This window comes from Oryctolagus cuniculus, chromosome 11 (genome assembly GCF_964237555.1).
Source record: "Oryctolagus cuniculus chromosome 11, mOryCun1.1, whole genome shotgun sequence".
NCBI classification, from domain to species: domain Eukaryota; kingdom Metazoa; phylum Chordata; class Mammalia; order Lagomorpha; family Leporidae; genus Oryctolagus; species Oryctolagus cuniculus.
In genome coordinates, this window is record NC_091442.1 from 74,514,335 (window position 1) to 74,540,549 (window position 26,215).

At 42.3% G+C, this 26,215-nt stretch overlaps 1 protein-coding gene across 2 annotated transcripts in view; it reads left to right on the top strand.

Moving 5' to 3' along the window:
* Window positions 1-26,215, top strand: part of TPH2 (tryptophan hydroxylase 2) — a 127,583-nt gene that overhangs the window by 17,108 nt on the left and 84,260 nt on the right. For both annotated transcript variants that reach the window (XM_070052640.1, XM_002711336.5), the window contains 3 exons: window positions 1,666-1,849; window positions 1,960-2,060; window positions 7,157-7,224. In XM_070052640.1, coding sequence (XP_069908741.1) covers window positions 1,666-1,849; window positions 1,960-2,060; window positions 7,157-7,224 — 353 coding nt within the window. The remainder of the gene's footprint in view (window positions 1-1,665; window positions 1,850-1,959; window positions 2,061-7,156; window positions 7,225-26,215) is intronic.

Here is a 26,215-nt window from a genome sequence, read left to right on the forward strand (position 1 = left end):
TTATCAACCAACTTGGAAAAAGTGGCATTATTGCAAAGGTTAATAAAAACAGAAGTTGAATATTTGTTTTCCTGGTCCTAGTACGGTCTGTCTTGATTCTAGTCTAGCACTGGAAAAAAAAACCCACAAAACTCTTGCTCTCGTGCTGAAAACTTTTAGATCACTCAGGATTATATCAGGAATCATTCTGATAATCAGAGTGTATCATCTGGAGTGATGGGGAGTTGTCTGCTTATTTGGGAGTTGGTTGGGGTGGAGAAGAGAGCTTAATCTTTAATTAATGAAGAGGAAAGAAAAAGTATCACTAGGGAAATTTATATGTGATTTAAAAAATATTTTATTTATTTGAAAGAGTTACAAAAAAAGAGGAGGTAGGGAGAGATAGATCTATCCACTGGTTCACTCCCCAAATGACCACAACTGCTGGGACTGGGCCAGGTTGGAGCCAGAGCCAAGAGCTTTTTCCAGATCTCTCATGTAGCCCATGGCACATTAGCAGGGAGCTGGATTGGAAGTAGAGCAGCCAGGACTTGAACTAGTGCCTATATGGGATGCTGGCACTGTAGGCAGTGGCTTAACTTGATGCACCACAGCACCCACCCCTATACCTGATTTTAAATATTTAGTTATTGCCCTCACTCAAACACATTACTGTTAAGAAGCATTTTTTTAAGATAAAGATTTATTTTCTTTATTTGAAAGGTAGAGTTACAGAGAGAGAAGGAGAGACAGAGATATTCTTCATCTGCTGGTTCACTCCCCAAATGACTGCAATGGTAAGGTTGTAATGGGCCAAAGCCAGGAGCTGGGAGCTTCTTCTGGGTCTCCCAGGCGGGTGCAGGGGCCCAAGCACCTGGGCCATTTTCTGCTGCTTTCCCAGGCACATTAGCAGGGAGTGAGATAGGAAATGGAGCAGCTGGGATTTGAACCAGTGCTCATATGTGATGCTGGTATCTCAGACAGCAGTCTGACCCACTATTCCTCAATGCCAGCCCCTATTAGAGGCTTTTAACCTCTGAGATCCAGCAGAGGCTGAGAGTAGCTGCAGTGCATCCTTGGATGAACACAGTCTTGAGTTTGCTTTTCTTACAATTAGGGCTAAGGCTGGGTCAGTATTCCCCAAGCCTCAGTTATTTGCATACTACTTTCCCCATCTCTGGCTGCCACTCACACTATTTTCTTATTTTTAAAATGAGTGCTTCATATTTTAAACATATTTTTAAAAGATGCTTTATATCACTATTCAATCAGGAGTTTGAGTTTCAGCTACATTTTCTAGAAACATACTATTACCATGATAACATAATAAACAAATTTTCCTGAGATAATCAGGTTCTGCTAGTGGGTTGTAGACTACCCCAGGAAAGGATGAGTTCATAATTATAATGCATGTTATAGGGCTCTTTATATATTGCAAATGCCCCCTTTCTTTTTTAAATGAGACAGGACAACTTATACACAGAGATGTGAATACAGAGTTTTGTAACTAATGGAGACAGTGGCTGGAAACAGATCCACATTTTAGTCAAAGAACAAGGAGATTATCTTTTCCTCTTTTGAGGGCATTTGACACTTTGTTGCTTGAGAGTTGAACAAGAAAAGCTGGTGATGTCTCTTTTATTGTGACCTGAGAGTGGCTTAGAGATATTGTTTATGTTTTCACAGGAAAAACATGTCAACATGGTTCATATCGAATCCAGAAAATCCCGGCGAAGAAGTTCTGAGGTTGAAATCTTTGTAGACTGTGAGTGTGGCAAAACAGAATTCAATGAGCTCATTCAGTTGCTGAAATTTCAAACCACAATTGTGACACTGAATCCGCCGGAGAACATTTGGACCGAGGAAGAAGGCAAGGGTGATTTTTGTTTGCTGGGTGATTTCACAATCTGACAAATGTTGCAAAGGGGAAAATGCAATCTGTGAGCTAATATTTTTGAACGTGCACTGTGTTTTTAACAGAGCTAGAGGATGTTCCCTGGTTCCCTCGGAAGATCTCTGAGTTAGACAAATGTTCTCACAGAGTTCTCATGTATGGCTCTGAGCTTGATGCCGATCACCCAGTAAGTGTCCGGTAAAATGCATTCTACATCTTCTTTCTCAGCTCTGTCCATGGGCCAAGTGATGTGCCGTGTTGTGTGTCACCATGCTTTATTGCAGAACAATTTATTTTTTTATTACCCATACCCGAGAGCAGACTTTCGAATGATAAAGCTTCCCTGTACTCTTGTGTTGGCTGGAAGCAGGTTAGAAGGATAGCATTTTCACGCAGCATTTATTTGTAAAAGGCTTGGATACAGGAGGAGATTCTAAACCTTGGACAATATTTCTGTGGAATTAGACAGCCTGAAATATACCTGGAGATGGTAACCCTTGGAAACACGATGAACTGAAATTGATCACACCCTGGGGAACCAGGGCAGACTAGGCATGATGGGACTCAGTGAGAGAGTAAAATTCTTCTTGCTATTTTCCTTGACTCGAGGTAGTTAGGAGTAGAGTAATGCGGTTGACTACGGTCTCAGTGGAAAGGCAGAGGAATTTAGAATAAGGCCAAGATGGAACTCATGTCTCTTCCCACATCCACCCTGAATCTATCTCCCATCGTTCTCTCCTCTACTGCAATAAAATGACCACCTTCAAAGAAATATGATGGTTGAGTAAGCATTTCCATTATTCTCCCCCACTCCTTTACATCAGTTTTTATTTAACATGAGAGACCTGGAACTTCTCGTGGTCAGAATGAAGTACAGTTAGTAGTCAGGGAGCAATAAGCAATGTAGCCATTCATTACAGGCCTCTTTTCTCCCCTGGTGCCACTTGTCTAAAAATGGGCAGATGAGAGGGTGAAATCCACGCAGATCAGTCATGCTTATAAAAAGCCCTTGTGGTCTGACGGTATTTACAGCTACTTATGCTCTTTAAAAGGAGGAAATCTGGGAACCTGATCGTGCAATTTTATGTTAGACAGTGGTTCTCTCAGTGTGGTCCTGGGACCAGCAGTCTTAGCATCGCCTGGGAATCTGTTTCAACAGTCCACACAATTTTGAGAACCACTGTTTTCAAGGAAATTATGATGATTTCAGCAGTAGGGAAACTTTCAGTCAAAGCAGTAATTTGGCGGAAGGTACCACTTCAAACCAATTAAAGAATGCCATTCAAACAATGGTCAAGCAGAACATTATTTACTGAATTATTTTCAAAAAGGTGAATTCAAATGAATTATTTTCAAAATGGTGAATTCACTCAAAGACACAGTATATTGGCCTGCATAGTCTTAAACTGCAGAACATGTCATGGTAATTCACATTAGAAAAATGTTCAGAAGTGTCTTTGATGCACATCTGTTTGTTGTCATCTGCCCTTCTTCCCACCCCAGAGGAGTCAAAATGAGCACCAAAGCCTGATTTATGAGATTGGCAGTACTCGTTGGTCTGCACAGATGCCAGCTATTAGCTTGTGGAATGACCTTGGCCAAGTCCTTCTACCTCCATACCTCAAATTCATTGTGTAAAAAGTGAGAATAAATTCTTATTGACCTCAATGGAAAATTTAAAAACCTAGTTAATAAAACAACTGGAAGACATTTTTGCAAGAGCAAATACTTAATTCCAGTAAGAGAAATACTGTATTAAATTATTCAGAACAATGCCTGGACAGGAAAGGATTTTTTCATAACCTCCTATCTCCAAATGCTCTAGTTTGAAAATTATTCAACGTGGAGAAAAGAGTTTATTTAGCATTTCAATGGAACAACCACAGGTACCACTGACCTGGCTGTGAAAACACTTTATTCCAATACCAAATGTAAATTTTCCTGTGCTTAATTCTATTCCATTACTGCTAATTATACCCACCTTATGATACCTTCTCTTATTTTCTGTGAAGCCACTTGAAATAATTGCAATTACTTAGCAACTCCCTAGCTCTCTTGTCATTTTTTAAAAAGTGCATGTTTCTTTTATAAGTACACCAAATGTTCATTATGTAAAATTTGATGTTGGTAAGTTGATGGGTTTGTAAATTATTATTTGATGAGAATGGAAAAAGTTGTCTAAGCACTTGTTATGCCTGAGAATAATCCCTGTCCTGAGAGAGACACAGCGACCTTTGCAATTGCCTAGCTCAGAAGGGCTCGGAAGATGAGTCAGTTGGCTGAGGCTCCCTAGAAAGGGTTAAATATCTATGTCAGTGTCTCTCAAAAATTCAGATAGTGGTTCTATAGAGCTTTGAGATTCTGCGCTTTCTGAGCTCCCAGTTGATGCTCACAGTGGAGTGAGTGTCTGAGCCACGTATGGAATAGTGGGAAGGTCATTCGAAGTGTAGCTCAAGGTCTGCTTCTAAGGCGCAAGTTAAAAATGCAGTGTCTTGAGGCTCATCTGAAATTTTCTGAATCTGAACTTTTGAGGATGGACCCAGGAATTTAAAAGGATCTTCAGAAGATTCTGATGAGCTCTGAGGTTTGAGGACTAATGTCCTAACTCATGATTCTAAGCCCTAGCTTCTCATTAAAATCACACGTGGGAAATTAAAAAACAACAAAAACCAAAAAACAACAAAAGATGATGCCAGGGCCTTACCCCAGAGATTTTTTTTTGGACAGGCAGAGTTAGACAGTGAGAGAGAGAGACAGAGAGAGAAAGGTCTTCGTTCTGTTAGTTCACCCCCCAAATGGCCGCTATGGCCGGTGCGCTGCGCCCATCTGAAGCCAGGAGCCAGGTGCCTCCTCCTGGTCTCCCATGGGAGTGCAGGGCCCAAGCTCTTGGGCCATCCTCCACTGCCTTCCCTGGGCCATAGCAGAGAGCTGGACTGGAAGAGGAGCAACCAGGACAGAATCCTGCACCCCAACCGGGACTAGAACCCGGGGTGCCCGCGCCACAGGCGGAGGATTAGCCAAGTGAGTCGCAGTGCCGGCCACCCCAGAGATTTTAATTCAGAACCTCCGGGAACGTGGCCAGGTTTGGAGTATTACTTAAAGCTCCCCGGGTGATTCTAATATGCCACCAGGTTCCAGCTTTTGGAAGAGCTACTGTAGTGTTAACAAAAGTTTAGCCAAGACTTTAGGTTTCAGGCTGGGTCTTCAGTTCTCTTTGATTTAAACTGAGGGAGGGGAAGATGGGCTTGCATAGCAGGTACTCTCTGGACACAAGCATTGCCAGAGAGATAAATATATAGAATGCCCAGTTAAATTTAAGATAACAAGTAATTTTTTAGTCTAAGTGTCCCAGGAAATACTCAGAACATGTTTATATTAAAAAATTACACATTGTTTATCTGAAATTCAAATTTAATTGTGCATCTTGGATTTTATCTGGTAACTCTGTCCCTGGCTTCAGTTCAGAATGAACAGCCAAGGAATGCCGGGTCTCTGTAATCGCCGAAGCAGCCAGCAACCCTTCCTCTGCCAGAGCATGGTTCAATCCAGGAAGCTCTGGATCGCGCACAGCATTCGCATAATCAGCACCACACTAGGTTAATGAGGCATGATGAGGAAATCACTCTCTCGCATCCCTGGAAAAGGTGCAGGTGTTTGCTGAGGAGAGAGGGCTGAGATTCTTCTGGAAGCCCAGCAGACTGTGATGCTGTTGCCATGGTGTCCAGTCTGGCAGGAGCCAGGGAACAGATGCTGCGCTTTTCACAGGACCCTTCCTTTTTTCATGGCCCACTTTCTTTTTGACTAGTGAAGGTGCCTGGAATTCTTCGTTTTCCCCATCCCAGGTAGGCTGGCTTTTACTATTGAGTATCAAAACCAGTGCTTTCTAGTGAGATTGTATTTGTCCTCTACAACACAGGAGACTTTTTCGGTGAATGTGCTAACTCTGGTCACAAGATTTTGAATATAGAAATCATAGGACTTCACAAATTTTCTTAGAAGCCCCAGTTCACAGCACAAGAAAGAATGTTCTAACTTCTTGTCTGAAGTTAATTTATTTCTACAATATATTAGGGTTATCCCAGGGCATTTTTTTCTCTCTCTCTCCCCACCATTAGTAACTCTCTTGTCACTCCTGAAAGAAAGGTCATTGGCAACAGAAGTGATGCTAAGATTTCTGGCCTTAAGGCCAATTCTTGTCCAGCCAGATGAGAGAATGGGCAACTTTCTAGTGAGTTTTGAGATTCTCTTGAGTAGCCCACCTTACAGAAAGGTCTGCATTGGAGCTGAGATGGTCTGGGCTGTTGTGGGCCCAGTCCCTGCTCTTTTACTCTCAGACCCTACGTTCCCAGTGACTTGTGGTGTTGCCAGGGCTCCATTTTCAGTGGCTGTTACTTCTAGTTCTCCTTGGGTTTGTAGAGGTGACAAGTTCAGTTGAAACAGTTCCTTCTTGGATTCCAACAGCTTGAAGAAACAACCTGGGAAGGACTATCTTATGGTATGTGAGGGAAAGGAAAAAGGAAAGTCTGTTGACAAGAGGGGAAGATTCTTGGGTAAACCAGAAGTCCACTCCAAAGAATTCCACTTGACTGAAAAATGACAGGCATGCTGTTTAATCTATTAAGTGGTGATGATGGATAAAACACTTGACATTGGCTAATACTAATTAGAATTCTAATTAGAAGTACAGGAACTCCAAGTGGAATGAAGCTAACTTGCTACCTTGTGCATGACTCCCTTATGATTGATTGTGCAGTGTGTGTCTACAGTCATGAAATACAGCAAAACCTCTTTAATTCATATTGATGGGGGGGCATCCTGATGAGTATTCTTCCAAGGGATGGAATTTTATTAAATGTTTCATTTGTTAGCTATTTACACAAAACAATTCAAATTAGGTTAACTCACAGGGCAACCATGTTAAAGGAACCTGTTTTAATGAACAGTTTAATTTCTGATTAAGATCAATTACATGTAGATGATACTTGAAAACCAAAAGATATTGTCCAAAATATCAACTTGCTTAACCACGCCATTCTGCTTATTTAGTGGAAAAGTAAATTGTAGCCGGAAGGTCCACACATCTCGAATTAGTACAGCCCAAGTTTAAGGAGGTTTTACTGTAAGCACAATTCGCTTCTGCCTGTGCCATTAGGATAGTCATCCCAGGATAAGATTTACATTTGAATGGAACACTCAGTAAACACCACAGTGATTTTCTTTTAGGCCTTCTGCAGCTAATTTTTCAGAACTTTGTTAAATAACTTAATCTCTTTCCTGTTTAAGGGATTTAAGGACAATGTCTATCGACAGAGAAGAAAGTATTTTGTGGATGTGGCCATGGGTTATAAATAGTAAGTACCTTGTATAACTCTTTCTTGTCGCTGGCTAGTTAGGAAAAACACATGCTGTGTTAAACAGGCCTGTCTTCTCTTCACTTTCACTCTTGCAGCAGGCAGACATGAACCATTTTAAACACTCAACCAACTCTGTAGGTTTTAAATGCCAACACTAATGCTTGACATCTGGGTATAATTGTAAAATAATGAGATCTGCAGGCCACATGCCAAGTGCTACATTTACAACCTGTGTTCACAGCTTCACTAAGGCAAGGAGCCATTTCTGTACACCTTGCAGAGCCTGGAAACTGTGTTTCAATTTTGCTTTTCACTTGACTTTTCAGCAGCCCTCTTTACCTTCCCAGTGAAAGTAGAGGCTTCGCAAGAATGGTGAAAGGACTCACATAAACCATCATGCTTTACATAGAAAGGGAATGGCGTATAAATTGGAGGGTTATAGACAAGTTGTATATCCAATTTCAGACCAAGGTTTGGATGAAAGTGGAGAACCTCTGTTTTTTGGGTGAACACTGTGCATAATACATAATAAGTGGCAGTGACATGTGTTTTGTATATTGTGGTGTGTTGACTTCAGACCATATGTGGAAAAATAGAGTGAGTGTTAGGTCCCTATTTATTCTACTTTCCCTAGAGGTAATTTATAGATCATAATGATGCTCTCTTTATTTTTTCTGGCATGTGGTCAGCTACATAAGCTTTCATCAGAACAAGGTGTGAATCTATACGTGGCCAGGGAAAGAGTCTTTATCTAGTTGAAGTTAGCTGAGAATCTTGCCTGTTTGGAGAGGCAGATTTTCATTAGTGAGACTTCAGGATGTTGTATGCTATAGAGGGTTTTTTTTTTTTTTTTTAAGGAACAATGACACACAAGTGCTCAAAGCCAAGCAGGAGGATTTCTCATCACACCTGCCTATGGGGCAATCATTTACTCATCCCTCTGTTCCCTGAATGCTTTGGTGCTCTTCTTTCTTCTTCACAAACCCCAGGCACCCTTCATCCCTTTTCCATGGCGGGGAAAAAGTAGAGATTGAAGGTTGGAACTGTCGGAGGCTGCATACTATACAAGGATGACTAGATAGATTTAAAACATTCTAGCATCTGGTCCCAGTTTGGAGGGCTGGGGAGTTCTCAGATGAAAAGGGCTTGGCTCTTGGCACCTGAACATTCAGGAAGCTGAGGTAGGCAGGAAACTGCCAGTCATCATTTTACAGTGAAAAGAAACTTGCAGGTGTCCCACAAAACCCACCCTGTTGGCATGATGCAGAGGAACTTACCTGAAGCCTGTTTTATGGCTAGAGTCAAAGCAAGTGGTGTTTATCTAAGAAAATTTGGAGGTCAGGGACATTATAGCCTGCTTGTTTGGACAGTGCTGAGCTGAGACTGAGTAGGTGGAATAACAACTGCTTGAAAGTGGGGGAACTGGAGTCAGAAATCTAGGTCTGAGACCTGGCTCCCTAGCTTCCTAGCTGGGTGACTTATCTTACTGTGCCTTAGCTTCTCCCTCTGCAAAGTATGTTTTACAATAGGACCTATCTCACATGTTGCAGCAAGGATTACACAAGAGAATGCCCATTGCTGAGCTTAGCACACTGCTGATCACAGGTCAGTCACTATTATTACATTTCTCCCCACCCTTTCCATAGCCGGTTTCTGTTCTTTGGTTGATCTATTGTTTTCTCTTTTATCTATGTTAATACCATTGTTAATGCCGCCATCTTAACAAATAATGTAGTTCAAACATCCATTTTGTTGGAAGACATTTTGGTTTCTCATTGAAGACTGTTTTCCTTAGTGATGCTTTTTGTGCTGGTCAACATCCTCTTATGTGGAGAAATTTAATCAGAAGCAATCATCTCCCAACATTTGTGCACATGAGGGAGAAGCTGCCAGAATGAGATATCTCCAGTTGCCTTGGGTGCTCCTTGTGAATGGACAGGGTGAGGAAGGTGCTTAGCCAAGGGTGGTTAAATCAGGGAAACAAGGGTCCAGGACTTGTAGACAGTAGAGTGCAAAGGCTCATTCCTCTGTGCCTCTCACATTGCACTGCTGAGGTTTCTCTGAGTGTAAGTTTGAGGATGGCCAGATGTGTGTGTGTGTGTGTGTGTGTGTTGCAAACTCACTTTCAGGCCCAGGTACCTGCAGTAGTGCTGATGGAGTGGAGTACAGATAGAGCCTAGAAAAATTCTAAGTGTGCTTGGCCATTGTCTTTAATTTACCATGCAGCAAGTAACGTTTCTTTTTAGTTTATAAAAAAGATGCAGTTTCCAGTAGAAATAGATGTGCTTCTAATGCTGATAGCTTTCTGAGTAAGCAAGAGAAAGAGGTGTTATAATAGCATAAATACGGCCAGTGCCGCGGCTCAACAGGCTAATCCTCCACCTAGCGGTGCTGGCACACCGGGTTCTAGTCCCGGTCAGGGCGCCGGATTCTGTCCCGGTTGCCCCTCTTCCAGCCCAGCTCTCAGCTATGGCCCAGGAGTGCAGTGGAGGATGGCCCAGGTGCTTGGGCCCTGCACCCCATGGGAGACCAGGAGAAGCACCTGGCTCCTGGCTTCGGATCACTGCGGTGCGCCGGCTGCGGCGGCCATTGGAGGGTGAACCAATGGCAAAAGGAAGACCTTTCTCTCTGTCTCTCTCTCACTGTCCACTCTGTCAAAAAAAAAATAATAATAATAGCATAAATACTTTACGTAAACTCATTTTAAGCATGCTTGGGCCTGATTTTCCAAACCAGCCAGTGTGTCCACTGTCTGGAAGAGCAGAAGATCTGAGGTATTTGGGAGGGTTTGAAACATCCCTGCCAAAGGGAGCTGGAGGAAGCCAGGAGATGTTGGTCTAAGGGTACAATGTCTTAGAAGGAATACTTGGTATTTGAGATGACAGATGTGTTACTAGGCTTGATTTAGTCACTGTACATTGTATACACATAGCATCACTGTACCCCGGAAATATACACAATAATAACTTACCAATTTTTGATTAAAAATTGAAAGTAGGGACTATCGTGATGTCGGGAGAACAATTCAATTCCATGCCAACAATTAGTTAAGGCTCTGAGGATACTGAGGAGATGCCAAATACACGGTCAGAAATAGAGAAACACATGGAGTAGAGATGATTGGGATCAGCAGGCTGTGATTTGGGGTGTCTAGAGGTAAAAAGAAAGAGAAATGGAAACAGAATAATAATATATTGAAACCACAGCCCAGAAGCCCTCTGGGGATTCCTGTTGTATACTATATTTTCTATGATAGCCTTGGAAGGATAAAGCAGGGGGAAAGAATCAACACAAGCAGAGAAAAATGGAGAAATTCCACTCAGTGATGAAAAAACAGCAGGCTCAAAGTCCGCATTACCGGGAAGCGGAAGATGAGGGGGTGGGCAAGCACACCACGCTGAGAACTGTCAATAGACGCCACTCGAGCAAGCTTCTGATTGACAGCGCTGCCGGGAAACGGGCGTGATTACCCAGGGGCTCGCGCTCGGCCGCACAGGCGTCGGCAAGGCCTAATTGCCGCATCAGTAGTAGCGGAGGAAGCGTTCGTTAGTGCAAGTGGTGTTCTTCAAAGACCTGAGGAAGAACATCATGGACCCAGAAATCATCCCTGCGATCACATGCTGTCTGCCCCTACCCAAATAAAAGAAATTTTAGTACAAACAGGGGAAAAAAAAAAAAAAAAAAAAAAAAAGAGCCCTGTGATTAGATCATGTGATGTGGTATAGACTTGCGCTTCAGAGGCGATGGAAGCATGTGGGGGGCAGATGGCATGTGGAGGAGAGAAAATTATGACTGCGACGTTGTAGCTGCTAGGGTTGTCGCAAACGATCCAGTTTTCTGTCATCGGCACCTTCATATTTTAACCTCAGCATTAACTTGCTGTATTTCTCTGGATTGCACAATTGCTATATGGTTAGGGGAAAAATCAGTATACAGTTTTTTCAATTGATTAGAATAAACACTTTTTTTTTCTTAGGGGGCTGTTATAATGATTTTTCCTCAACAGCATGCATGCATATTTAATTTAATTATATTTTTAGGGGGTGGTGGAAGTTATTTCAATCCATCTTCTTCTTTTGGAAAGAGGCCCGGGGCTCTGACTTTAATTATGCCACTCTTGTTTGCTTGAATTGATTTTGAACATTAGTCTGATTGTGTTTTTGTTATGAATGTACTAAGGTAGCACAAGTGTGTCATGTTTGTGGGACTGCTTCCTCTTCACATTTTAGTTTTTCATCCATGGAATCTAAAATGTAAATCAGTAGATGCAAATATCAGTAGGTAGGATAAACAAGAGAATTTCAACATGTCAGAATTTGTGATCTAGATTAGGGTTGGGAAATCCCCCAATTTGCTAAGAAAACACATCAGATTTCAAATTCAGGGATCTGAAGGATTCCTTAACATTTCTCAGTCTTTATTTTCTTCTCTGTAAAATGGAGTAAAAAATATATCCTCTCCCTGTCTCCTGAGAATATTTTAATGATTAAAGGAAGTAAATGAAGCATGGCTAAGCAATATGCTTTATTTATTTATTTATTTATTTTAAAACATTTATTTATTTGAAAGGCAGAGTTACAGAGAGGGAGGGAGGGAGGGAGGGAGGGAGAGAGAGAAGGAGAGAGGAAGAGAGGGAGAGAGGGAGAGAGGGAGAGAGGGAGAGAGGGAGGGAAGGAGAGAGAGAAGTCCTCTATCTGCTGGTTCACTCCCCAAATGGCTGAAATGGCTGGCACTGCTCCGATCCAAAGCCAGGAGCCTAGTCCTCCAAAGACTTGGGCCATCTTCCACTGCTTTTCCAGGCCATAGCAGAAAGCTGGATCAGAAATAGAGCAGCTGGGACTAGAACCTGTGTCCATATGGGAGGCTTGCACCGCAGGCAGTGGATTCACCTGCTATGCCACAGTGCTGGTGCCAGCAACATGCTTTATTGTCTTGATCAAAGCAGTTACTTGGGGCTGGTGTTCTGGTGCAGTACGGTAAACTGTCATGCCGTGCTGGCATCCCATATGGATGCCGGTTTGAGTCCCAGCTGCTCCGCTTCTGACCCAGTTCCCTGTTAATGGCTTGGGAAAGCAGACGATGGCCCAAGTCTTGGTCCCCTGCATCCACTTGGGAGACATGGAAGAAGCTCCTGACTCCTGGCTTCATATGGGCCCAGCTCTATCTATTGTGGACGTGAACCAGAGGGTGGAAGATCTCTTTGTCTTTCCTCTCTCTCCAATTCTGACTTTCAAATAAATAAATCTTAAAAAAAGTTACATAAAAAAAAACAGTTATCAAAGACTACAACTTTAAAAAAAATATTTGAGGAGCAGAGAGAGACAGAGACAGGTAGAAAAAGAGAACTTCTATTTGCTGTTGGTTCGTTCTCCAAATGTCTGTAATTGCTGGGGCAGCTGGGCCAGACTAAAGCTGGGAGTTGGGAACTCAATCCAGATCTCTCATGTGGATGGCAGAGACTCAACTCCTGAGCCATCACAACTGTCTGTCGGCATATATATTAGCAGGGAACTGGAGTCAGGAGTACAGCTGGATATATGGAACCCCGGTACTGTGATTTGGGATGGATGTCTTAACTGGTAGACAAATGCCTGCCCTGATCAAAGAATCTAGACCAAACGCACGAGATTTACTCAAACCTCTGACCAGCTTGGTTAAACTTGGTTGTTTCCTGCCCTATTTCTCTCTCAATATTTTCCTAAGTTAGCCTTTTGGTTTTAACTTATTTTTCTGTTAAATGAATATGTAATCATGGTGTACATTTATGGAGCACATTGTGATATTTCAATACATGTGTACGATGTTTACTGAAAAATCAAGGCAATGAGCATTTCCACTTCCTGTCATTTCTTTATGCCTGGAGCCTTCGCGTGCCTCTCTTCTGGGATACTGTGAACAAATGTTGTCCCACAACGCTGTTGATTAGCAAAACTCTTTCTCCCATCTGTACTTCGATGCTTGTTACACAACTTCCCTCTCCCTTTCCTCTTCCTCCCCTTTCTGGCCTCTAGTACTCATTCTTCTAGTCTATCCTACTTGCGACAACCTTCCTTTTTAGCTTCTGCTAAAAGAGAACATGGGGAATTTGTCTTTCTATGTCTAGCTTATTTCACGTCACCTGTCTTCCAGTCCCATCTATTCCAGTCCCATCTATGTTGTTGCAAATTATAAGATTTCATTCTTTTTAGTGGCTCAGTAATATTCCATATGTACTTTTTTAATCCATTGAGGAACACTTCTTTGGTCTCCATATCTTGGCTACTGAGAATAATGAAATAAACACGGGAGTGCAGGTACTTCTTTTATATGCTGATTTCATTTTCTTTGGATCTATCCTCAGGAACTGGATAGATGGGTCATACAGTAGATACAGTTTTAGTGTTTTAAGTAACTTCCACACTGTTCTTCCTAAGGACTGCAGTAATTGACATTCTCCTCAGCAGGGTTGAAGAGTTCCTTTTTACTCTGTGTCCTCACCAGATTTGTTCTATTTTACTCTCTGGATAACAGCCATCTAACTGATGAGAGAGTATCTTTGTGGTTCTGATTTCCATTTCCCTTTTAGATAGTGATGTGGAACATCTTTTCATACTCCTTTCTGCCATTTATATGTATTCTTTAGAGAAATATCTGATAGGGTCATTTGTCCACTTTTTTTTTTTTTTTAAAGAAAAGACTTGTTTATTTGAAAGGCAGAACACGAGAGAAAGACAAAGAAAGAAGGGGGGGGGGGAGGAGAGAGAGAGAGAGAGAGGTAGGTAGGTTTGGGCCAGTCTTAAGCCAGGAGTAAGGAACTCCATCCTGGTCTCCCACATGGGTGTCAGGTGCCCAAGCACTTGGGCCATCAATCAGCTGTTACTTTCCCAGACATATATCCAGCAAGCTGGCTTGGAAGCAGAGCAGCTAAGACTTGAACAGTTACTCTGATATGTGATGTCAGGGTCACACATAGCAGCTTAACCTGTGATACCACACCAACCCCTATTTTGCTCACTTTTTATCTGGAGGGTCTAATTTTTCTTTTCTTTTCTTTTCTTTCTTTTTTATTTGAAAGACAGTTACACACACACACACACACACACACACACACATCTTTATCCACTGGTTCATTCAGCAAATAGCCACAACAGCCAGTGCTGGGTCAAACTGAAGCCAGGAGCCAGGAACCAGGAGCTTCATCTGGGTCTACCACATGGGTGGCAGGGGCTGAAACATATTTTTCCATCTTCTGCTTCTTTTTCAAATGCGTTAGTAGGGAGCCAGATCAGAAATGGAATAGCTGGGACTCCAACAGGTTCCCATATGGAATGCCAGCATGGCAGGTAGTTGTTTAATGTGCTGTGCCAAAACACCAGCTCCCTTATTGAGTTTTCATTCTTTCTTTGTGAAATATCATTTTTAAAATTTTATTCAAGATATACACATTTTAGTACATAGATTTAGGAACATGCTGATATTCCCCATTCTACCCTCCCTTCTGCCCACACTTCCATCCTTCCTCCTCCTTCCTCTCCTGTTCTATTTCTTAATTTTTACAACGATCTACTTTCAGTTTACTTTATACTCATAAGATTAACCCCACACTAGCAAAGAATTCAACAAGTAGTGTGAAGAAGAAAACACTGTTCCTCAACAGTAGAGACAAGGACTGTAAACAATCATCGAAGCTCAAAATGTCAATTTCACTACTATAGGTTACATTTTTGGTACTTTTTTTCTTTTATTTATTTATGTATTATGGATGTCAATCCATTGCCAGATAAATAGTTTGTAAATATTTTCCTCTTTCTGCAGGTTGTCTCTTCACTCTGTTGATTGTTTTCTTTGCTGTGCAGAAGCTTCTTACATACAATTCATTTGTCTGGTTTTGTCTTTGTTGCCTATACTTTTGAAAAAAGTCATCATGAATACTGATCTCTTGCAGTGTTTCCCCTCTGTATTCTTCTAGTAGTTTCATGTTTTACATTTAGGTCTTTGATTCATTTTATTTTATTTAAGATTTTATTTTTTTAGAAGGTAGAGTTACAGTGAAAGGGAGAGACAGAGAGAAGTCTTCCATCTGCTAGTTCATTCCCCAAATGGTCACAACTGCTGGAGCTGAGCCAATCTGAAGCCAGGAGACAGGATCTTCCTCTGGGTCTCCCACGTGGATGCAGGGCCCCAAGTGCTTGGGCCATCTTCTACTGCTTTCCCAGGCCACAGTAGAGAGCTGATCAGAAGAGGAGCAGCCGGGACTAGAATTGGCACCAGTATGGGATGCCGGCGCTGCAGGCAGAGTATTAACCTAGTGTGCCACAGCGCCAGCCCCAGGTCTTTGATTCATTTTGAATTACTTTTTGAATATGGTGAGAGGTAAGGGTCTTCTGTTTCTCTTTAGATCTGAGAGACAGTATGAGGCTTGCTTGAGAGACAGAAGTTGGAACAGCATAGCCTGGAGTGAGTTTACTGTTTACCAGCTGAGTGATCTGGGAAAACCATTAAGTCTTCCATCCCTCAGTTTCCACAATGTGTATAATGGAGAAAACTTTACTAGTACTTTATAAGATTGTCATGAGGATTAGGTGAGTGAATATTGTAATAACACTTAAAGCATTACATAGAAAGTGCCACATAAAAATTTGCTAAGGTTGTTATTTTTCTCTCTTGAACTGATCTCTGCTTTTGTCTACTTTCATGCTTCATGCCTCTTCATTACTCTTTGATTGCCATCCTGCTCTTCTACCCTTGCCTAAGGCTGCCTTTAAACTCTGATATCCATCTAATTTTTATACTGTTTTACCTATTTACTACTGAATAGCAAATTGTCTCCAAATTTAGCAGCTTAAATGAACATACATGTACTATTTCACAATATCTGACTGTTAAGAACTAGGGAGCAGCTTAGCTGGGCAGTCCTAGACCAGCATATCTCACCAGGGAAAGTGGTGGCTGGAAAAGCCATCTTCTGAAGGCTTGACTGGGGCTGCAGGACCTGCTTCCCACACGGTGCCTCATGGGCTGTCGGCAGGATGGAGGCCTCCATGTCTTGCAGCCTGGCCTCTTCACAGTCAGCTTAAGTGTCCTTAAGACATTGCAGCTGGCTTACCCCAAATCAAATGATGAGAGCGAGTGAGCAAGAGAGAATCCATAATTTTTTTTTTTTAATAATCTAGCTTCCAAAGTAACACACCATCACTCTTGCCCTATTCTATTGGTTTCATGGGTCAACTGTTACAAAAATGGGAGGAGGTCACATGTGGACATGAACACCAGATAGCAAGGTTCTCTGGATACTACTTAGGAGTTGCTTACCAGTTAAGGCCCTCCTTAACTGCTCTACTACAGTTGGTGCTAATGTGTAATCAGAATGCATTAGCAGAACCAATCTTGGTGAAAGCAGAGGTATTATGGTGTAACAGAACATCTTGCAAAATGGATATGCTTTGGAGCTTGACAGAACTGAGTTTGAATTCCTGCTCCACCACTTACAAGCTCTGTGGTCATGGGCAGTAATTTAGAATAATCTTAATGCTCTCATCTTAAAATAGTCAATCTCTTCCTTGCATGGTAGGAGGGTTAGCAACGATTATAGGGATAAGGAGGGGCCGGTGCTGTGGCACAGTGGGTTAAAGCCCTGAACTTAAGTGCTGGCATCCCATATGGCCACCAGTTCTAGTCCTGGCTGCTCCTCTTCCAATCCAGCTCTATGCTATGGCCCGGGGTAGCAGTGGAAGATGGCCCAAGTCCTTGGGCCCCTGCACCCACGTGGGAGACTAGAGGAAGCTCCTGGCTCCTGGCTCCTGGCTCCTGGCTTCGGGTTGGCACAGCTCCGGCCATTGTAGCCAACTGGGGAGTAAACCAGCGGATGGAAGACCTCTCTCTCTCTGTTTCTACCTCTCTCTGTAACACTGTCTTTCAAATAAATAAAATAAATCTTTTAAAAAAGGGATAAGGAGATGTTGATAGGTATCATTATTATTATCACACATTAAGTAGCTAATGGTTCCTTGGTTCCACACGATCATTTTTTTTTTAAAGGCAGAGTAACAGAGAGGGAAAAGAGAGACACAGAGAAATCTTCCATCTACAGGTTCACCCCTCAAATGGCCACAGCAGCCGGGGCTGAGCCAGACGAAGCTAGGAGTTTTTTTCTGGTATCTCACATGGGTACAGGCACCCATGCACTTGTGCTATCTTCTGTTGCTTTCCCAGGTACATTAGCAGGGAGCCTAAATGGAAGTGGAGCAGCCCGGGACTTGAACTAGTGCCCATATGGGATACTGGCATTGCAGGTGGCGGCTTTACTCACTATGCCACAATGCTGGCCCCATTCAATACATTTTTAAGATTATTTAAATTGAGCAAAGGACCTTAAAGGGTGATTGAATTTAGAGATTTCAAGCTCTGTGGTGGGCTGGGTTAGAGAAGGTTCCTTCCTTCCTTCCTTCCTTCCTTCCTTCCTTCCTTTCTTCCTTTCTTCCTTTCTTCCTTTCTTCCTTTCTTCCTTTCTTCCTTTCTTCCTTTCTTCCTTCCTTCCTTCCTTCCTTTCTTTCTTTCTTTCTTTCTTTCTTTCTTTCTTTCTTTCTTTTTTGTGTATGGTGCGTATACATGTGAACAGAAACCTACCAGTGTCATAAAATCCTATGTGTAGCTTGTTACTTCTATCTGGAAAAATGACCTGGTCCAAAGTGTTCCCTGGTCAGCAAGTCTCAGGCAGGCTAAAATGGAAGAGTGAAGCTTGGAACTGGGTTATGTTGTACTCAGTCTTGCATGGCTGATGGTAACAGAAATGTGCATCACTGGGTGGGTGTTTGGCACAGAGGCTAAGATACCACTTGGGATGCCTGCATCTCAAATCCAAATATCTAGGTTTGAGTATTGACTCTGCTTCAAATTGCAGCTTCCTGCTTATGTATATCCTGCTTATGTATATATATATAAGCCAGCAGGTACTGGCTCAAGTAGTTGGGTTCCTGCCACCTTGGGTTGAGTTCTCAGCTCCTGGCTTCTACTGGCCCCGCCTTATTGTTGGGGGTGTTTGGGGAGTAAAGCAACAGATGGAAGGTTTCTCTCTGTCAGTTTCTCTCTGCCTTTGAAATAAAAAAAATATGAATACATATTTTAAAAATGTGCATCACAAGTTGACCTCTTCACATTTTCAGGTAGTTTTAGCCTTTTTTTTTAAAAAAGATTTTATTTATTTATTTGAAAGGTAGAGTTAAAGACAGTGAGAGGTAGAGACAGAGAGAAAGGTCTTCCTTCCGTTGGTTTATCCCCCAGATGGCTGCAATGGCTGGAGCTGCACCGATAAGAAGCCAGGAGCCAGGTGCCTCCTCCTAGTCTCCCATATGGGTGCAGGGCCCAAGGGCTTGGGTTACCCTCCACTGCTTTCCCAGGCCATAGCAGAGAGCTGGATTGGAAGAGGGGCAGCCAGGACTAGAACCGGCGCCCATATGGGTTGCCGGCACCGCAGGTGGAGGATTAACCTACTGCGCCACTGAGCCAGCCCAAGCTTGTTTTTCTTAAATTCTCAGCATATTCTAGGCTCTGTGTTAAACATGTTGCTTATTTTCTGTCACATAACCTCACAATGAGGCTTTGAGGTATGTGCTGTTATTGCATTGCTTTTTGAAGATAAGGAACTTCAGTTTGAGAGAAATTAAGAAATTTACTACAAGAGACAAAGCTGACTGTGTCACCTGAATAAACACTAGTTGTTGGTGCTCACAGTCCACTGAGATGGAGGCATAAACTGAAAAGTAGACTAAAGCAAGTATTTGTAACGCTCAGTCATTTCATATGCTGAAGACTTACAGGGTCATTCTCCAAGAAGTCCTGTTTGCCTGCAGGGCTGTGCCGTCTCTTGCAGATTGTTTGGGACATCGGCCAGTCTTGGATGTGGCACATGCGTGTCCCAGTCCTGGGTGGTGCTTTTCCTCTGCTCTTCCAGGTCCCAGACTCTTCCCACCAAAAGCCTGACCCTCATGAGCTAGAGGATGAATCGAAATAAACACAGCTGGGCTGAGGCTTGAAAAACAATTGCCAGAGATTTGTCACTCTGGTTCGCACCAGTTGGTAGCCTATTTATTTCTTGAGTTTTTGATTTATAAAAGTGCACCCTTTGTGATTCATTTGCTCTGAGTGTAAGTACACAGCGAAACAGAGATCCTAAAACAAACAAAACAGCCCCAAATGGGGACTAGCATATTTGAAAGTGCAATCACCAGCCCAGCAGGCACACTCAATTTGGATGAGTTTGTGAACATTCCATTCCTCCATCAGAGTTTTCTTTATCAACGGGAAGTGATGCTGAGTCTAACCTCCTCTCCCCATCAAAGCAAAAAAGGGCATTTTTTTTTGCCACTCTCTTTTTCCCACTCACACTTGCCAAATACTGAAGGATGTGAAAGCAAAGCCTTAGGGGACTGAGATTCAGTAAAATGCTATGCGTTTTCAGGTGTTTGAGTGGACACATAAATGTGGAATGGGTGTGCTTTGGAATGAATATATTGCATTTCCAAGCCAGCATCTTGCTTCTTAGGAGTTCCTCTCAAGTTTCCTCTTTCAGTAGATGACTCATCAGGGGCCGGCTATAATCTTCAAGAAAAAGAAAGTATGGTCAGAGGCAAACAAGAGTGGCCTCTAGACCTCGAGAAAAGGCCTTGGCCTCTCATCTCCCAAGTTCAGTGCTGTGCATAGTGGGCTTTCCCCAGCTTACAGGGAACTGTGACAATTTAGCTTTGTGTTGTGTTTGAGCTGGAGAGTTACTGATGCTGAGTTTTTCCTAAGAGGCATTTGCAATTATTGCAACTTGCAAAAAAATAACTGGGGTGGCTCCACCTCTCCACCTTTCCATGAATTTCAGTTGACCTTAGCACTTCTCATTTCAGGCGAGAAGAGGCATGATTTATGGATCCTTCTTGGTTTCAGAATGCAGGTTGAAGGAATATGTTGCTAAGAGGAGGCCTGAGTGCTACATTGCCTCGTTTTAAATAGGTGAATCTTAATTGGAAACATAACAAATAGAAGGCAGAGAAAGAATGGAAGGGAAGATTGCGCTTTTTTAACAGGGAAAAAGCTTGAGTGGGGTCGAAAGTTTTATCCATAATGACATTTTCTCCCTCAGTTTCATTGACAGTCATCTTGATAAATGGTGGGCTCTACTGAGATGTGGAACCCTGCTTTCACTTTTTCCCCTTCCCTGCCTTTTTGAGAAGAGGGAACTTAGAAGGCAAATATGTTTTCTCCCCGATTGAGCTAATTTTATCCCATTCCATTATCCTCCATTGATTTGCTTTCCCAGGTTTTGAATGAAAGTGAGATATATGTGGCTGTTTGGGTACTTTGTGACTCCTGCATAAACACCAGTTGTTGATGCTTTAATTTCTCTGAAATGGAGCGGTAAATTGAAAAGTAGAACAAAACCAAATATTTGTAGTGCTGGGGTCATTTCCCAGATGACTAGACACATTTCTGAGCAAGGTCACATTAGGTATTTTAAGTGTCTCTCATGAGAATCTAAGTGTATTTCTCTGCCCTAGAGGCCACACCTTTTCTCTCTCTCTTTTTAAAAATAATCTGTGTAGCCATTTCCATTGGTCTTAGGTGGTACCACATGCAAGCTGAAAACAAGAGCAATGAAATTAAATGACTTGGGTTTTTAAAAAGTTTTTTTGTTCATTACAGAATTCTCAGCATATTTAAATGCGCAGTTGTTATAAGTATTTAAAAGACTTCAGGCTTTATAGGAGAATCATTTTCATGCCAAATGTTTCTACTTGAAGTTCAGCTCAATTGAGAAAAGGAAGGGAACCTGAGAGGTATAAAGAAAGACAAAAGGAGAAATTGATTTGGAAAAGATTTCTCCTTTTTATTTTTTCGACTTGGTTTTTAGGTGTGTATGAATGTCTCAGTAGGGTAGTGTCTGTTTATAGCATGGCTCCCAGCTGTGGAAAACACTCACACAGCAAAGCCCGTAACTCTTACTGGCAATGACAGTATTTGCACCAACTTCTAATGTGTTTCATGGGAACAAGAGGTATGGGTATTTTTACTTTAAAATGATTTCCACAAACATGAAGCATTCAAATTACTGCTACAAGTCCTGTGTGATAGTTGAATGGGTTTGTATGGAGCAGTGCGGTTTTGTCATCTTCAGACCTATTCCCAACCCTGCAGGGAAGTGATGAAATTTTATTCATTTTTTATACCTGGAGAAAGGGCATCAACTGGACTGAGTCCTTACTAGGCGCCAGACTCTGCACCGGGTGCTTTACTGCGCACACCTCCTTGGCTCCTCTCAATTTTGTGAAATAATCTTGTGTCCTTCTGCTTCCACTGAGGAAACAGAAACCAAACCCCAAGGCCAGGTGCACACTCCATTCCTTGCACTGGGGTATACGGGCTAAGAGTGGGGTCTCTAGAGTCAGCTTTGTAGGTCTGAGTTCCTACCATATCGCTTTTTCTGCTGATCTTGGACAGATGACTGTAAGCCTGTCTCCTCAACAATGAGACAGGGATATTAACAGTTATTTAATCATCAAATAAAATGAGCCATGTAATGTGACATTATATTATTAGTGTTGTCACAGTTAAGTGGATGGGTGAGTGAAAGAATGTTACTATCAAATTGACATAGGGGCCGGTGCCGCGGCTCAATAGGCTAATCCTCCACCTAGCGGCGCCGGCACACCGGATTCTAGTCCCGGTCGGGGCACCGGATTCTGTCCTGGTTGCCCCTCTTCCAGGCCAGCTCACTGCTGTGGCCATGGAGTACAGTGGAGGATGGCCCAAGTGCTTGGGCCATGCACCCCTTGGGAGACCAGGAGAAGCACCCTGGCAGTGCGCCGGCCGCAGCGGCCATTGGAGGGTGAACCAACGGCGAAAGGAAGACCTTTCTCTCTGTCTCTCTCTCTCACTGTCCACTCTGCCTGTAAAAAAAAAAAAAATTGGCGTAGGACCGTGAGCTGTAGGCTAACCATGTTTCCTTATCCACCACTGAGAAAGGTGGTTAGCAGCATTTACTCTCCGTTTGTCAAGCTGCAAGAGTTATCAGTTTAAAGCCATTAGAGTCTAGCTCTGGGTCTCTTCAGCCTGGTGGCTGGAGATCGTTGGATGCCTTTGGTGGCAGAGACTTTTAGCTCTTTGCTCTAGTGAGACCTTTGAGCTCAACGTCCTGTGTATGTTGAACATGCACCTAATGATGGATGTTAGATCGATTGTTGATGTTGACAGTCAATTTCATGGCAGTTTTTGCAGATGAAAATCACTTCTCTGAGATGTGGAGAGTGCTTCCTGTAAGGTGAGAAAGTGGTGAGAAGCCCTATCCTGTGGTGCACAAGACAAATAAAAGCAAATAATTTCCAGGAGTTAAATCTTCACTCTGCCTGAGGCTCCTTAGGTGCAGTAGTTTGTTTTCATTACGTCTCTTGTAAAGGCAGCACCAGTATTAACAATGTGAACAAAACACTAACGGTTTTGTTTGCTACCGTCTGAAAGTTCCTTAGGGCCCATAGACTCATTTACAAAAATTCATGTGCGCAAAACTCATTTGCAAAAGCAAATAAAATATGTGATCACAAATGCACCTTGCTGACTGGCCTAGGGGACTCACTGAAAATGCATTTGTGCCTTTGTGTTACTCTCTGGTGTGGCTCAGTGGCCACGGGCCTGATCCCCTGGCCACCTGAGACCCCGTCCAGCCGCATCACATCAGAGGACTTGGATGTTTTGGAATCTTGATACAACTCAGGAGGTTGTTCAGCTCCTACCTTGATTTGAGTTTTCTTTTGGGAAAAATATTGAGCCATTGTGCCTTGTGGCCTTGAACTATCTTTGAAAGATCATTAGAATGTCTAGCCAAGGGAACATTTTTGTATTAAGTTTGGACTTTCATGTCCCTTTGGACTTATACATGCTTCTTTTTTTTTTTTTTTTTTTTTTCCTGGTAGAAACATTTGGCTGCAAACGTGACTGGGTGAGGATGATGGGACGGGGGCCAGGAAAATTGAGGTGACAAAATTAGAAAATAGAAAGTTTTACTTGTAAAGTAAGTAATACATAGGGATCATTGGAAGCTATTGGAAAATTTATTAAAATTCCATGTACCTGGAGTATCTTTTCTCTTAGCAATTTCTCTGTGTGAGGCAAGGATGAGGTAAGACAAAGACATAACTGTCAGACTTTCTGATCCCCACCATACTTTTTCTCAAAAATTAAATTTATGGCCTATTTTAGATTGATTAGTTGATTTGTACATTCAATAAGTATTATTTGTTGAACACCATTATTCCAGGTTCCATTCTGGGTGGTAGAGATAGAAGAATGAACAAAACAGACAAAAATTCATGCCTTCAAAAAGGGCAAATTTTAATGGAAGGATGAGTTTAGCAGAGTCATATTTACCTCTTGTTTTTATCCCTGGGTAATAATGATATTTTATCATAAACTTATGGAGTATCCTTTGTGGTCTGAATTTGGAAGTATAATTTTTATCATATGTATGGGTCACAGACTTTGCTTATAGAGTCTTGAAAATTGGTGAAAAAGTGATATTTGCTTTTGGGTTAAACCTTAATCTACTCAGAATATTCCTTTTTTTTTTGGCCAAATTTTCTCAGATGTCAGAGGCACAGTGATCTTGTTGAGCACTCTGTTCTCTGAAGACACCTGCATTCAAGAGGCGTTATCTCACAAGCCAAGTACTAGGTGACCTTATGGTCACTAATTAGAAGTGGGAGTTATCAGTATTGAAACTCTGATACGCTAGTACATCACCTCAATTGTGAGAAGGGTAACACATGCTTGGTAACAATTAATAGTAAATTTTGTGAATGGTAATTTTTTAAAAAAAATCATAGTTGATCAAAATAAAGCTTATTAGAATAACGTTAGAATAATGACAATATCAGTTTTCTATATTCTTATATGCTTTCTTGGCTTTGAAGAAAAGGAGACAGTTACAAATAACTCTGTGGGTATTATGCAGAATTCAGGCTATGCTCATTGAGGGGCACAGAAAACGGGTCCCTCAAGGCAAGAAGGAACAACGATCGACACCACTAGCTTTGATCGTCCCATAATCTTTCTCCGAATATCCTGTCCAAATCCTTAGAGGAGCTGCTGATCACTAAAATGGAAAATGTGTTCACTTTTAACTTTCTATCAGAGTCACCCATCCCCTGTTTGCCTTACGCTCTGTTTGGTTCTTGCTACTGAGAAAGTCCAACTGTTTTCAAAGAATACAATCAGTGTTGTGTTTCAGCTGGTCTTCCTGTCTTGATGTAAATGCTGTCAATTGCAGCCTGTCACATCTTCCTCCACTGATTAAGTGGATTTATTCCTCACACTGGAGTTCCTCTAAAGATAACCCAGGCACAGAAACTGCATCTCATCTTCGCAATTCTAGCAGCAGGGACTCCAGGAGGTAGCCAAGTTGTACCACCACAAACAAGTATTTTCTAATTCACTAAATAGAAAAAAAATAAGAAAATAGTTTTCTGTTGAATCTACTGCAGCAGAATATCAAACAAATAGTTAAAAAGTGACAGCATCGTGCGTATTCGTCTGCCTATAGAAAGAACTCCCACAATTTCAGTCTCAGCAGGATGTGTATCCCTGGATTTTTGTATCAAAAATGTGTTTGTGAAACAGCTTTGCTCTAACAAGCTCAGGACTTGCACAGACTCACTGTCTGTCCCTGCCCCCAATTAGATTTGTGGATGCGCCTTCTACTCTGTATTCTCTGTAGGGACAAGAGAGTTTTCAGAATCATGCCCTTGTCTCTTGGAGGAGTGGGATTTAGCCATACAGACAGAAAGATGCCTCCCACAGCTTTCAGTGTGTCCAAAGAAATTCTTAGTACTTTGTGAGTAATGTAATCCACCAGGGACTCTTTTCCATTGTCAATCCTGAATCCCCATGGTGACCATTTCAGCCCTTCTCAGCACTGTCCTCACTGAACAGGGCTCCCTATCAGCGCTGATAAGGCTTTCTTTGCTGTGCTTTGTCAGAAAAGGGCAGAATCTGCAGTGAATGGAAACTGTCCCCAGCCACATCTGGTTTTCTCCAGTGAATTAGGAATCTGTGAATAATAATTTTGGTGGTGGTTGAGAATTCCAGAATCCCAACTAATGCTACGTACGTGGACGAGAGTCCCTAGATATCCAATTGAATATTTACACACATTTAGTTTATTGAAGAGTATCATCGAGTAGGGGTTTATACCAACACAAAATGGTCTTACTGTTCCCCATCAGTGCTTTTAGCTGTGTTGTGCTGAAACTTGCTTTCCTGCTGGGAAGGAAGTTCCTTAGCAACGTCTAATTTCCTGTCTCTCTCAATTATTAGTATAATCTCACTTGCATATTTAAGACCCGGTCTCGTTCATTTTAAAAAAGATTAATCTCAAACTTGATTCAAAGTGTGTTCTCCCCATAGTAATTTTTCCTGAATGGGGCTGTTTTTGAGGGTGGGGTGGGAGTGAGGTAGGAGGGTTGCTCTTGTTCTGAGACACCTTCTTTTCTCCCCTCTTGTGGGACCTCATTCTTCCGGATTATCAGGCTGAGAGGAGGGTGGGTGGACCAAGTTCAGTTTACATGATTGTCAGAGCATCACTGATGGGCAGTGCTTCTTTCTTTTCTTTTTCTTTTTTTTTTTCAATTTTAACTCATTACTTGAAGCAAACAATTCCAGAGACAGAAGGCTAGTTGTGACAGCAGCTTCTCCCTAGAACACAAGGGCAGGCATGGCTCACTGAAGGGACAGGGCAGTGCCTCAGGACAATATATACAATTTAAACAGTGGCTAAACTGGTGACAGTTATAAAAACACAAAAAGGCTGGGGAACAGCAAAGCCAACAGGGAAAGAACTGGGTACGCCCTTTGCCAGACACTAAGAGTTTGCTGGGACTATAAAGGCAAGATGGGGAAGAGAGACGTAGGTGGTGGAGGCAGGACCCATGCCTGCAGCTCCTCAGCTGTCCTTTGGCCACAGATCCCATCCTGCATG